Source organism: Hyperolius riggenbachi, chromosome 8 (assembly GCF_040937935.1).
Source record: "Hyperolius riggenbachi isolate aHypRig1 chromosome 8, aHypRig1.pri, whole genome shotgun sequence".
Lineage (NCBI taxonomy): Eukaryota > Metazoa > Chordata > Amphibia > Anura > Hyperoliidae > Hyperolius > Hyperolius riggenbachi.
Window position 1 is genome coordinate 175,844,013 of NC_090653.1, and position 14,941 is coordinate 175,858,953.

Consider the following 14,941-nt stretch of genomic DNA (forward strand, 5'->3'; position numbering starts at 1 on the left):
CCACCAGAACCAATGCAGATTGGTCGGTCAAAACTGTCCCGGGTGGAGCTGAGTCACAGAAAGACAGAGCAGCTCTGTCTATACTGTGCAGAGGAGGGTCACAGAGTACAGAATTGTCCCAAGAAGTCGGGAAACGCTGCCGCCTAGGTGGAGTTGGAGGTAATACCCTAGGCGCGCAGTCTTTACCTCTAGACGATAAACGTTTGCTCCTCCCTTGTACTATATCCTGGAAGGATCAAACAGAGACCACTGAGGCCTTCATTGACTCTGGCTCAGCAGCCAATTTTATGGATTAAGAATTTGCTAAGAAATTGGGGATTCCTATTACCCCTTTGAATCTACGGATTCTGGTCACTGCAGTGGACGTGGACGACTCTCCTCTGCAGAGTAATTACACTCTGTCTCAGACCCCAGAGTTAAGGGTCACGGTGGGGGTGTTACATAAAGAGAATCTACAGTTTCTGGTCTTGCGGATGACAACTTCCACAATAATTCTCGGTAAGCCATGGTTACAATTTCACTCTCCTCAGATCAATTGGGCTTCAGGTCAGCTAACAAGCTGGTCTAATCATTGTTATCACCATTGTTTAGCGAAAGTAACCTTGGGTAACACCAAGATTCAGATGGAGGTTTTTCCAGACCAGTATTCAGAATTTGCGGACGTGTTTAGTCCCAAGTCAGCAGATAAACTTCCTCCTCACCGTCCTTTTGATTGTCCCATTGATCTCGGGTCTGGTTGTATGCCCCCTAGAGCCCATCTCTATAATTTATCTGGGCCAGAGAAATTAGCTATGCAAGAATGCATCCGAGAAAACCTAGCTAAAGGCTTTATTCGTCCCTCTCGGTCACCAGCAGGGGCAGGATTCTTTTTTGTGAAGAAAAAGGATGGAGGCCTCCGTCCATGCATTGATTATCGGGGCTTAAATAAGATTACAGTAAAAAATAGTTATCCTTTGCCTTTAATTGACGATATGTTTACCCAAGTCACCAATGCTAAGATTTTCTCGAAGCTGGATTTGAGGGGTGCATACAACCTTGTGCGTATCAGGGACGGTGATGAATGGAAGACAGCCTTTAACACACCCGACGGGCATTACGAGTACCTAGTGATGCCCTTCGGGTTGTGTAACGCCCCGGCCGTCTTCCAAGAGCTGATTAACGAGGTCTTCAGAGAGGTGTTGGGCAAATTCATCTTAGTGTACTTAGACGATATACTCATTTTCTCATCCAACCTCTCAGAACACAGGAAACATGTTGGGTTTGTGTTACGGAAGTTGAGACAGAATATGCTGTATGCTAAATTGGAAAAGTGCATTTTCGAAGTGACCTCTGTAGCCTTTCTGGGGTACATAATCTCGACCTCCGGCCTCTCTATGGACCCTGGAAAGGTTTCAGCTGTCTTGGAATGGCCCCAACCTGTAGGCAGGGGCGTAACAATAGACCCTGCAAGGGATGCAGTTGCAGGGGGGCCCAAAAGCCACAGGGGGCCCCATCCTGATAGACTGACAAACATGGGCAAGGAGAGAAGAAGCTTTCTGCTCTCTGCACAATTGTTCTAATGACTGCATCTGCTCAGCCACTGATAAGGAATCATACAAAGTTTGCAGACAAAGATTTGTAGACAGTCCCCAGACTCCCCATTCAGTCTGCATCAGGCTCTAGTGTACAGCGCCCAGCCCCCTTGGTGGGAGGGGGCCCCATGCAAAGCTTCGCAGGGGGACCCAGTGATTTCTAGTTACACCCCTGCCTGTAGGACTGAAAGCCCTCCAGAGATTCCTGGGGTTCGCCAACTACTACAGGAGGTTCATAAAAGGGTACTCCACGGTGATCTCGCCTCTCACCAGTCTCACCAAGAAAGGGGCAGATACTCACCACTAGTCCCCAGAGGCCCATGCTGCTTTCTCCACTCTGAAGAAATTGTTCTGTTCTGCACCCATACTGAGACATGTAGATGTCACCTTTCCCTTTATCGTGGAGGTAGATGCCTCAGAGGTAGGGGTAGGGGCTGTGCTGTCTCAGCATTCTGGTTTACAGGGAAAACTGCATCCTTGTGCCTATTTTTCCAGTAGGTTTTCACCCGCAGAGAAAAACTACGATATAGGCAATAAGGAACTTCTAGCCATCAAATTGGCCTTTGAGGAGTGGCGACATTGGCTAGAAGGGGCAGAACACACCATTACGGTTTACACTGACTACAAAAATTTGGAGTACATTGAGGGCGCTAAGAGACTTAGCCCCCGACAGGCCCGGTGGTCGTTATTTTTCTCAAGATTCAGATTTGTAATCACGTATACCCCTGGTAGTAAGAACATCAAGGCTGATGCCTTATCCAGGTGTTTTGAGCCCGAGACAGCACAGCCCTCAGACCCTGAGACCATTATCCCTCAGAAGGTGGTCCTGGCAGCCACTGAGACCTGGAAAGACTGGACTGTCACTCTGAGTCCGTTTCAACAAGATGTTCCTGAGGGGAAGCCTGAGGGGGTCATGTTTGTACCATTGCCTTTTCGCCTACAACTGTTACAGCTGTTTCATTCCCACAAGAATGCTGGGCATCCTGGGGCCACCAGAACTCAGGATCTTATTGCTAGATGTGCTTGGTGGCTGTCATTAGCAACAGACTGGAAGGAGTATGTAAGAGAGTGTGCAGTGTGTGCTAGGAGCAAACCCTCCCATCAGGCACCTGTTGGAACATTGCAGCCTTTACCAGTTCCGAGTGAACCTTGGACGCATTTGTCCATGGATTTTGTGGGCGAACTCCCCAGGTCTGAGGGCATGACGGTCATTTGGGTGGTAGTCGATCGATTCAGTAAGATGGCTCATTTTGTCCCCCTGAAAGGTCTCCCCTCGGCCCAGCAATTGGCTGATCTCTTCATCCAGCACATTTTCCGGTTGCATGGCATTCCGGAAAACATAGTGTCTGATCGGGGAGTCCAATTTGTATCTAAGTTTTGGAGGGCATTCTGCCATCAGTTAGACATGGAGCTTTCGTTTTCATCAGGCTACCACCCACAGACCAATGGCCAGACCGAAAGAGTCAATCAGTCCCTGGAACAGTTTCTGAGATGTTATGTTGCAGATGCACAAACCGATTGGGTGAAATTCTTGCCGTTTGCAGAATTTGCACACAACAATCTGAAAAGTTCCTCTTCAGGATTTTCCCCATTTCAGGTGGTGACAGGAAGGTCGCCTAAGTTTACCCCATTGCCAGTGGCTTCTACTCCGTTTCCAGCCCTGGAGAATTGGCAGAGGTCTTTAAAACAGATTTGGGGAATGGTTAAGGGGAATCTGGGGAGGGCTTTTCAGAACCAGAAGAAGCAGGCTGACAGGAGACGTTCCACAGAATGGGAATTTTTACCAGGAGATTTGGTCTGGGTGTCCACACGACATTTGGCCTTAAAGCAACTGTCACCCAAGTTAGGCCCCAGATTTGTGGGTCCTTTTCCAGTGACCAGAAAAATCAATAATGTCACTTATGCCATTAATCTCCCTATCAGCATGCGAGGTGTGAGATCATTTCATGTGTCCTTACTCAAGCCGGCGGTGCACGTGGATTCCGCTCCCCCCCCCCCCCCCTGTGTTGATTGATGACCAACCTGAGTATGAAATTGAAAAGATTCTGGACTCACGGCTTGTGCAGAACTCCGTACAGTATTTGGTTCACTGGAAAGGGTATGGCATAGAGGAGAGAACTTGGGTGCCAGACTGTCGTATGCACGCAGAGGAATTGAAGAAGGAATTCCATAACTTGCACCCTGGAAAGCCTGGTGGGAAGTGTTTGGAGTCGACTCCTCGGGGGGGGGGGGGGTACTGTAAGGGAACGCGGAAAAGCCGCCGCGTGTACTGACAGCAAGGCGTCTGATTCCGCATCCAGCGCGGCGGTTTGCACGCAGCAGCGTGCGTCTGGTGTGGCTGGGTCTGTTAGTTCACACAGATTCAGGAATACGCGCACGGGTGCTGAGAGGCAGAACTTTTATGACAAGCCAAGGAAGGATCAGCTGACCAAGCGGGTCAGCTGACCTCAGAACAAGTGACTATTGGTCAATCAATGATGGGTGGCGCCGGAGAGCGCTGCTCTATATATAGTTACTTCTGCTCAGTCTCAAGTTGTCTGCCATTGCGAACACTTACGTGGAAGCACTCAGACCTTAGTCAGATCCCACAGTGTGTTTGAACCAGGAGGACCTGGGAATTCACACTGAGCCAGATAACTTCTATTTATCATTGTGTTATACTTCAGACTAGTTCCAGGGTGTAGAGACCACGGACCTCACACCCAAGATTAGGGACTTTGTGTTATCACTCTGTTATACTCAGACTAGTTCCAGGGTGTAGAGACCACGGACCTCACACCCAAGACTAGGCATTGTTGATATCGGTTATGATCTACTGCTTTTCTGACTATCCCTCTGCTTTCTGATTCGGTACCTTCGCATATCTGATTACCTGTTGCCAACCCTGCCTGCCTTTGGATACCGAATCAGCCTTCTGTCTTTGTACTTTGTCTGTCCGTGTGTTGCCAACCTGGCTTGCCCGACCTCGAGAGCTACTTCTCTCCTTAAGAGATAGTCTCCAGTCCTGCTAGGGACATCCACCTTTCAGGTGTCACTCACTCACAGGTCCTTCCTACCTTCAGCCTGGGACTCCACCCCTTTTGGAGGTCTTAGGCTGCTGGAAGGTTTTTGCTCTTCTCAAAAACAGTATTGCCCATACTGCCAAAGACCACCTGCTCCTCGGGTGGTCTCACTCAAAGTCATTACTGTTGCACCAAAACACTCACATTACATAGGTGTCCAGAGGTTAGCTATATCTGTATTATTGGTGATTCTGCAGATCATTAATAATCGGATATATATCTGTATTCTTGGTGATACTGCAGATCACCAAGAATCAGATTCTCTCTGTGTGCTGACACCGATCGTTGCAGACAGGTTTATATTTTGCTGTATGCTCCATTCTCATATATGCTGTATTGCTGTACGCAGTCCTTGATCTCTCCATTCTCTTATTTGCTGTATTGCTGTACACAGTCCCTCATATCTCCATTACTGTACAGTCCATCATCTCTCCATTTTCATATATACAGTATTGCTGTACACAGTCCATCATCTCTGCATTGCTGTACACTGTCCATCATCTTTCCATTCCGTTATCGATAAACCCCTTTATCTTATCTTGCCCACGGCGACTGAAGACATCCGTCTTCCCTGTGCGGCTTCCTCTAGTGCCGACTTCTAATGACACGTCATCAATGACGCGTCATTAAAAGCCGGCACTAGAGGAAGCCGCACACAGAAGCCGGATGTCTTCAATCGCCGCGGGCAAGATGGAGAAGGTAAGCTGCTGCCGCTGACTGCACGGGCGACCCAGAGACATAAGCGTGGGGGGGGGGGGGGGGGTGGAGCGTAGAATTAAGCAGGGGGGGGGGTAGATACACAGCGGGGATTCAGGCACAGCGGGGACACAGGCAGGGAATCCCCGATGGCGGCGGGTCGGCGGTTTGTATCAGTGGGCAGTTCGGAAGTCGGGGATTCCCTGCCTTTGCCGTATAAGACGCAGGGACTTTTTCTCCCCATTTTTTGGGGAGAGAAAGTGTGTCTTATACGGTGAAAAATACGGTAAGCTGGCAAAGATTGAAGCTGAAAATCAAATCGCTAGGGATCTCAAATCTAACCCATAGAAGTTTTACAAGTACATCAACTATAAAAAAAGAAAGGTTGACTGTATAGGACTCCTAAAGATTGAGGGTGGGAACTCAATGGTGGATGACCAAGGTAAGGTAGAGTTATTAAATGCTTTCTTTGCTTCTGTCTATCCACAGTGTATAGCGAGCACCAACAGGAGAGATTCGTATTCGACGTGCTCCGACCCCTATGGTTTGTGCACATCAAGCCATATCAATAGTAGAAGTCCAAAGCGAGTCAGCACCGTCTTCAGTAAAATTAGCACTTTATTGGTTAAAATGGCATGATGTCAAGCATCTTTCAGCTGAAAGATGCTTGACATCATGCCATTTTAACCAATAAAGAGCTAATTTTACTGAAGACGGTGCTGACTCGCTTTGGACTTCTTCTTTGCTTCTGTCTTCACAGAGGAAACAGCACTGTTGCAAATTACAGAGGCAGAAGAGTCTCAATCTTCTTACTGTAATATTAAATACTTACCGCAGGAAGAAGTGAAGGCAAGACTAAATAAATTAAAAATAGACAAGGCACCTGGCTCGGATGGCAAGCATCCTGGGGTCCTAAGGGAATTAAGTTCAGTTATAGATAAACCCCTTTATCTTATCTTTTGTCACTGCACAGAGAAATAAATGTGTGCATTAAACACCAAGTGAACACCTGACATAACTGGCTGAGCAAATTTGGCCTGATTGGCTATTCATGAGGCAATGCTCATGCAAATATGCATTTGCTTTCGCATGCCAACTAATGCAGGGTCCATTGAACCAATGCCGCAAAGCGGTTGCCCTGCGGGAATTAGTTCATGCTTCAATAGCACTATCCAGGAGCGCCACGAGGAGGCTTCCCAATGCCCCCATACAACCGGGGGACCGCGGGGTCCCAGGCGCTCTCACTGCCTGGGAACCACAGCAGCACCCCGGAGGTGGAGGCTGGGTGGCGCTGGCGACCCCCCCAAGCGTGGCCAGCGCCAGGGAGAGCCATCCGCACCTTTCACCTCCCAATGGGAAGCCTGCTCGTGGCGCCCCTGGATAGTGCTGTATAGCATGAACTAATTCCCGCAGGGCGATTGTTTTTTGCGTTTTTTGGTTTTGACCCTGCATATTTAGCCATGCGAAAGCAAATGCTTATTTGCATGAGCAATGTCTCGTGATTAGCCAATAGGCCAAATTTGCAAAGCCAGGATTTGCCAGGTTCACTTGGTTGATGCACACATGTTCTTTCTCTGATTGTAGTTATCTTATCTTTTGTGACTCTCTTTCAACTGGCAGAGTCCCAGTGGATTGGCGTACAGCCCACGTTTTCCCATTATTTAAGAAGGGCAAAAAATCAGATCCAGGAAATTATAGACCTGTAAGCCTAACATCAGTTGTATGCAAACTATTTGAGGGGTTACTAAGAGATACTATACATGACTTCATAGTAGAAAATAATCTTATTTCTCAGCATCAACATGGGTTTACTAAAGACAGGTCCTGTTTGACTAACATGCTCAGCTTTTATGAGGTAGTGAATGCTAATATGGATATTGGGAATGCTGTAGATGTGATATACTTGGACTTTGCAAAGGCCTTCGACACTGTTCCCCACAAAAGTCTGGTGCAAAAGTTGAGGATGCAAGGACTGGGGAAGAGTCTGTGTGCATGGATAGGGAACTGGCTAATGGACAGAAAACAAAGAGTTGTGGTCAATGGATCGTACTCAAAATGGGAGACTGTTAGCAGTGGGGTCCCACAGGGGTCTGTTCTGGGTCCAGTGCTCTTCAATGTATATATTAATGACCTAGTAGATGCAGTAGTGAGCAATGTTGCTATTTTTGCAGATGATACAAAATTGTGCAGAAACATCAACTCTCAGGAAGATAGTGTCATATTGTAACAGGATCCGGATAGGATGGCTATATGGGCACATAAATGGCAGAAGAAATTCAATGTTGAAAAATGTAAAGTCATGCATTTTGGTCTAGCACCATACAAAATAAATGGGATACAGTTGGGGACATCAAACTTGGAGAAGGACTTAGGAGTACTCATCGAAAACAAGTTAAATAATCGTACTCAATGCCAAGCTGCTGCAGCTAAAGCTAACAAAATTTTGGGATGCATTGAAAGGGAAATAAAAACTCGAGATGCTAGCATAATATTGCCCCTGTTTAACTCTCTAGTAAGGCCACATCTGGAATATGGAATTCAGTTCTGGGCACCACATTACAAAAAAGATATTGCAGTTTTAGAGCAGGTGCAGAAGACGAGCAACAAAATTGATATGTGGGATAGAAGGTCTCGCTTACCAAGAAAGGTTAGATAAACTGGGTTTATTTAGTCTAGAGAAAAGACGCCTTAGAGGAGATCTAATTAACATGTATAAATACATCAGAGGGCAATATAATAGCTTGGTGGTTGAGCTTTTTGTCCCTAGGCCTTCTCAAAGGACTAGAGGACATGATCTGCGCATGGAGGAAAAACATTTTAGCCATTTATTTAGGAAAGGGTTCTTTGCAGTGAGAGTGATTAAGATGTGGAATGCATTGCCACAGGAAGTCGTTATGGCAAACTCTATACCTGCATTTAAAGGGGGCTTAGATGCTTTCCTTGCGTTGAAAGACATCCATGGCTACAATTACTAGGTAATGCCTAATGATGTTGATCCAGGGATTTTATTTGATTGCCATCTGGAGTCGGGAAGGAATTTTTCCCTTTTGGGGCTAATTGGATCATGCCTTGTAAGGGTTTTTTTCGCCTTCCTCTGGATCAACAGGGATATGTGAGGGAGCAGGCTGGTGTTGTACTTTATACTGGTTGAACTCGATGGACGTGTGTCTTTTTTCAACCAAAATAACTATGTAACTATGATGTATGTAATTGCAGCTCTACACCTTTTTCCTGCTCTAGAAGACATTTTATGCAGATGTTAATTAGTCAAACTTTCAGGCACGTACCAGTAATGATCAAATGTATAACAGTATCAACTATCTAGACCAGAGCAGGTGGATTACTTGTACTTTTAAAATGACTGGAAATTTCTTTCAACTGTAAGAACTGAAGGAGTAAGGGTGGCCATACATTACTTTATATTGCAAGCCGATCAACCTTGAAAGTTCGATAATTGCATTGAATAGGAATAGAATCGGTGTTGCAACATGGCGACCCAATCGTTCTTTAGATTGATTTCCAGATGAAATTAGTTGAATGGATCAATGGGAAATGGTGGAAAATCGTGGTCATAAGGGTTTTATCGGGTGCATGGTGATACCAGCATTTGATATCATGACAACAGACAGACCCTTGGCCGGTGTCATCCAAGTGTATGTGACAATCCCCAAACCCATGTGTTAAAAGCTCCCCTGTTCGCCAGAGTGACAGGTGCAAAAATTACTGTTTATAGCCACTATTTGCTCCTTTTAACATTGCTGCCTACTGCGGTGCCGTTTTTAACAGGGGGCCTCTGGTGCCCATTTTACCTGCTTCAGACCAGGAGGCTTCCTACTGTGAGCTGTTTTATAACAACAATACTGGTCGATAAGTGGTATTCAATCCAGAGCAACGCTAAAGAGGAGGGAACCAACATATTCATGGTACTTTTTTTTCAAAAAGGAGAGAGAAAAAGAGAAAAAAAAGAGAGAAAAAAGGACTGGCACTGTGGTCGTGGGACTAATATGGGGACGATTCTCCGGTCGGGAGGGATCAGGGTGGATCAGGGTATAAGCCTTCTGTGTGCTCAGGATGCTGAAGTAAACATCAAACGTATATACAGAGCAAGGAGATAGATGAATCCGGCACTACATATAAAGGTTAAGCATGTCTGTCATTTATTGTATCCATCTTGCTGATCATACAAAGAATTGTATGCATTGTATGCAGAATTACTGTATATACTTGAGTATTAGTCTAATAGTGTTTAATTCACTTCTTAAAAGTATAGGGGTTGACTTATACATGAGTCACGGGCAACACTGAGCACACTGAGTTATGTGTGTACTAATAGTGACATTCCCATTTGCAGCAATTTACCCTGTGGTAAGCGACACTTTGAGGAAAGGAAATGCCAAGAAAACACAGGTCTGAAAGTGCTGGCCACAACAATTAAGAAGTAAAGGGGCAGGGGGGGGGGGAATACTGGGCTGCATAAAAGGGAGTGAACAATTGTAGCACTGGGGTGCCTGGAGGAGGTATTGGCTGCACTTAAGGGACAGGCAGGGTTAATGGCTGCAATACTGTATGCAGTGCAATCATTAACCCCTCCTGGTCCCCAAGTGCAGCCATTCATTTTGCTGGGTAGACTTATACTTGAGTCAAGAAACAATTCCAGCTTAAGAGGGTTTAATATTGGAGTCGACTTATACACGAAGTCGACTTGTATTGGAGTATATACGGTATTACCCAAAAGAGTCATCATGTAAAGTGACAAAATCTACCGTGTGTATGTTGGTTTAGTTTTATCACCATGTCTTATTGATCTATGTCTAATTGTCCATGCCTTATTAACCTACAAGGCACAATCTCTACTAGCTGTGTGTACTTATTTGAGTAGGCATACAATATTTGCAATATTCACACAGAAACAACAGATCATTGTCAACTAGTAGTAAATAGGGATAAGCTTTTTGGCAACTTTACTAACCATAATTCCCTGACAGATCTTTCAACTACGATGGCCAGTGAGATTGCCAATCATCCATTATTAAGACAATGAGGTAAATTCTGTCTGACTCTGTAAAAAAACAACTGTGCATGAAAAAGAAGGTGGTCTAAACTCTCCAAACTGATTATGCAGAGTCTCTTTATGTAGAGTCTCCATAAAGTGTTGAGTTGGCAGCAGAGTATGACGTATGGATATGCACCTTCTCCCATATCTTCTCACACCTCCTCCATTCTTTTCATGTGTTTCTTTTGCTGTCACTGCTGACGTCATCATAGTTATGTGATATGGATAGTAAGGAGCTGAGGAGGCAGAGGACTCTGAAGGTTACATTGTGAGCAGAAACATAGGAGAGTATAAATAAAGTGCTCCGTTGACAAATCTGCATGAGTAGGGAGAGATGGGGACAGAATATCTTACAATATTATTGCTGCCTCATGTTATTTGGGGGGCATAGGGGTCTGATTATGTTATTTGGAGGACACGCAGGATTACATTTTAAAAAGTTGCACAAATTGAGTCTGGAAAAAATAACTATTGTATGTTGAAACTTGAGGCTGCTAATAGGCTAAACATTGCTGTAATTCCACCTCTTTGTTGGTTTCAAAACTACAGATTGTCCAGCAAGCTCATGGTAAACTAGAACTCATAGTAGTGTGTTAGGGGTCCTTTACATACTCCTAGGTGTTTTGGTTCACCCTGAGCTTGCTGAGCAATCTGTAGCTCTGAGTGTTTCAAGTTCTACCTCATAAAACCATATTAATTCATCCCATGCACTGATGAGGACCAACCAGTCTAATATACAGTAGTCAGTCTATATGTTGGATTGGTGTGACTCTGTACAATTAACAAGCTGACACATCATTGCATCCCAGCGGTTCTAGAGGTGTGTCCGGCTTTAAGGGACAGCAAAGGGATGATTTGCATATTCAGTAGTGATGCATTGTGGGAGACCTAATATGCTCACTCCAACCTGAATAATGGCAAATACCTTTTTTTTTTAAGAAGACAAATTTCTGTTTTGCATTGGGTTTAAAACTTTTTTTCTTACCAAAACATTAACAAATTTAGAACAAAACAATTTTTTTGTTTTGTTTCTTTTGGTGACGTTTCCACAAGTGTCCCTGACCTCTATAGCAAATTTGGTTTAGTCGCAGTACTATGTTTGCAGGCTTTGCAATTAGCTCAGAAATGCACCATATACATTAGCTCAGTGCAAAAAGAAGAAATTCTGAACTAGTTGGTTTTCAAATTGTAAATGTGATTCTATCTACAGGATGTAACAAGTCAATTCTCAACATCTTTACTAAATGTGTATTATACTTTGTCAAAATTACAGAGGTATCTTTTTTGTCCATGTAATAGTAGTCACACCGCAGACACAGAATAGGCAATACGATATACAGTGGCATGCGAAAGTTTGGGCAACTTTGTTAACCGTCCTGATTTTCCTGTATAAATCATTAATGGTTGTTACCTTAAAAAATGTCATATATCATACAGGAAACACACATGCAGTGATATTTGAGAAGTGAAATGAAGTTTATTGGATTTACAGAAAGTGTGCAATAATTGTTTAAATAAAATGAGGCAGGTGCATACATTTGGGCACCACAAAAAATAAATGAAATCAATATTTGGTAGATCCTCCTTTTGCAGAAATTAGAGCCTCTAAATGATTCCTGTTTACAAAACATCTCTATTTTATTCAGGTTTGATGGCTTCCGAGCATGGACAGCTCTCTTTAACTCACACCACAGATTTACAATTATATTCAGGTTTGGGGACTGAGGTGGCCATTCCATAATGTTGTACTTGTTCCTCCGCATGAATGCCTTAATGGATTTTGAGCAGTGTTTAGGATCGTTGTCTTCTTGAAAGATCCAGCCAAAGCATCACTTCAGCTTTGTTACTGATTCCTGGACATTGGTTTCCAAAATCTGTTGATACTGAGTGGAATCCATGTGTCCCTCAACAGCCCCACAGCATGATGGAGCCACCAACATATTTTACTGTAGGTAGCAGGTGTTTTTCTTGGAATTCTGTGTTGTTTTTCCTCCATGCATAATACCCCTTGTTATGCCCAAATAACTCAATTTTAGTTTCATCAGTACACAGCACCTAATTTAAAAATTAAGCTGGCTTGTCCAAATGTGCTTTAGCATGACTCAAGCAGCGCTGTTTGTGCTGTGGGCGGAGAAAAGGCTTCCTCTGCATCACTCTCGTATACAGCAACTCCTTGTGTAAAGTGCACCGAATGTTTGAACGATGCACAGTGACTCCATCTGCAGCAAGATGATGTTGTAGGTCTTTGATGCTGGTCTGTGGGTTGACTGACTGTTCTCACCATTCATCGCTTCTGTCTATCCAAGATTTTTCTTGGTCTGCCACTTAAAGCTATCACTGGAACTGAGCCTGTGGTCTTCCATTTCCTCAACATGTTCCTAACGGTTACATAGTGACATAGTTATTTGGGTTGAAAAAAGACATATGTCCATTGAGTTCAACCAGAGAACTAAGTACAACACCAGCCTGCTCCCTCACATATCCCTGTTGATCCAGAGGAAGGTGAAAAACCCTTACAAGGCATGGTCCAATTAGCTCCAAAAGGGAAAAAAATCCTTCCCAACTCTAGATGGCAATCCTTGGAACAACATCATTAAGCATCACCTAGTAATTGTAGCCATGGTTGTCTTTCAACACAAGGAAAGCATCTAAGCCCCCTTTAAATGCAGGTATAGAGTTTGCCATAACTACTTCCTGTGGCAATACATTCCACATCTTAATCACTCTTACTGTAAAGAACCCTTTCCTAAATAAATGGCTAAAACGTTTTTCCTCCATGCGCAGATCATGTCCTCTAGTCCTTTGAGAAGGCCTAGGGACAAACAGCTCATCCGCCAAGCTTTTATATTGCCCTCTGATGTATTTATACATGTTAATTAGATCTCCTCTAAGACAACATAAACCCAGTTTATCTAACATTTCTTGGTAAGCGAGACCTTCCATCCCACATATCAATTTTGTTGCTCATCTCTGCACCTGCTCTAAAACTGCAATATGTTTCCTGTAATGTTACATAGTTACATAGTTACATAGCTATTTTGGTTGAAAAAAGACATACGTCCATCGAGTTCAACCAGTACAAAGTACAACTCCAGCCTACTCCCTCACATATCCTTGTTGATCCAGAGGAAGGCGAAAAAAACCCCACAAGGCATGGTCCAATTAGCCCCAAAAGGGAAAAATTCCTTCCCGACTCCAGATGGCAATCAGATAAAATCCCTGGATCAACATCATTAGGCATAACCTAGTAATTGTAGCCATGGATGTCTTTCAACGCAAGGAAAGCATCTAAGCCCCCTTTAAATGCAGGTATAGAGTTTGCCATAACGACTTCCTGTGGCAATGCATTCCACATCTTAATCACTCTCACTGCAAAGAACCCTTTCCTAAATAAATAGCTAAAACGTTTTTCCTCCATGCGCAGATCATGTCCTCTAGTCCTTTGAGAAGGCCTAGGGACAAAAAGCTCACCTGCCAAGCTATTATATTGCCCTCTGATGTATTTATACATGTTAATTAGATCTCCTCTAAGGCGTCTTTTCTCTAGACTTAATAAACCCAGTTTATCTAACCTTTCTTGGTAAGCGAGACCTTCCATCCCACGTATCAATTTTGTAGCTCGTCTCTGCACCTGCTCTTAAACTGCAATATCTTTTTTGTAATGTGGTGCCCACAACTGAATTCCATATTCCAGATGTGGCCTTACTAGAGAGTTAAGCAGGGGCAATATTATGCTAGCATTTCGAGTTTTTATTTCCCTTTTAATGCATCCCAAAATTTTGTTAGCTTTAGCTGCAGCGGCTTGGCATTGAGTGCGATTATTTAACTTGTTGTCGATGAGTACTCTTAAGTCCTTCTCCAAGTTTGATGTCCCCATCTGTATCCCATTTATTTTTTTATGGTGCTAGACCATTGGTACAACCAAAATGCATGATTTTACATTTTTCAACATTGAATTTCATCTGCTATTTATGTGCCCATATAGCCATCCTATCCAGATCCTGTTGCAATATGTCCCTATCTTCCTGAGAGTTGATGATTCTGCACAATTTTGTATCATCTGCAAAAATAGCAACATTGCTCACTACTGAATCTACTAGGTCATTAATAAATAAATTGAAACAGACAGCTGAAATATCTGAGACAGATTTCTGTATCCTTCCCCTGAACCATGATGGTGAACAATCTTTGTCTTTAGGTCATTTGAGAGTTGTTTTGAGACCCCCGTGTTGCTACTTTTCGGAGAGAAAAATAAAAAGATGAGGGAAACTTAAAATTGACCCCCTTAAATACTCTTTCTCATAATTGGATTCACCTGTTTATGTAGGTCAGGGGTCACTGAGCTAACCAAGGCAATTTGAGTTCCAATAATTCGTTCTAAAGGTTTTGGAATCAATTAAATGACAACAGTGCCCAAATGTATGCACCTGCCTAATTTTATTTAAACAATTATTGCACACTTTCTGTAAATGCAATAAACTTCATTTCACTTCTCAAATATCACTGTTTGTGTCTCCTATATGATATATTTGAATGACATTTTTTATCGTAACAACCAA

The 14,941-nt window shown here is 43.7% G+C and overlaps 1 protein-coding gene across 9 annotated transcripts in view; it reads left to right on the plus strand.

The window, feature by feature from the left end:
* Nucleotides 1-14,941, plus strand: part of LOC137527196 (uncharacterized) — a 334,365-nt gene that overhangs the window by 204,271 nt on the left and 115,153 nt on the right. Inside the window, exon 4 of one of the 9 annotated variants that reach the window (XM_068247686.1) lies at nucleotides 10,315-10,371. The exons of the other annotated variants lie outside the window; for them this stretch is intronic. Within the exon in view, the coding sequence (XP_068103787.1) occupies nucleotides 10,315-10,370 (56 nt within the window). The 3' untranslated portion in view covers nucleotide 10,371. The remainder of the gene's footprint in view (nucleotides 1-10,314; nucleotides 10,372-14,941) is intronic. 9 annotated transcript variants of the gene reach the window in all.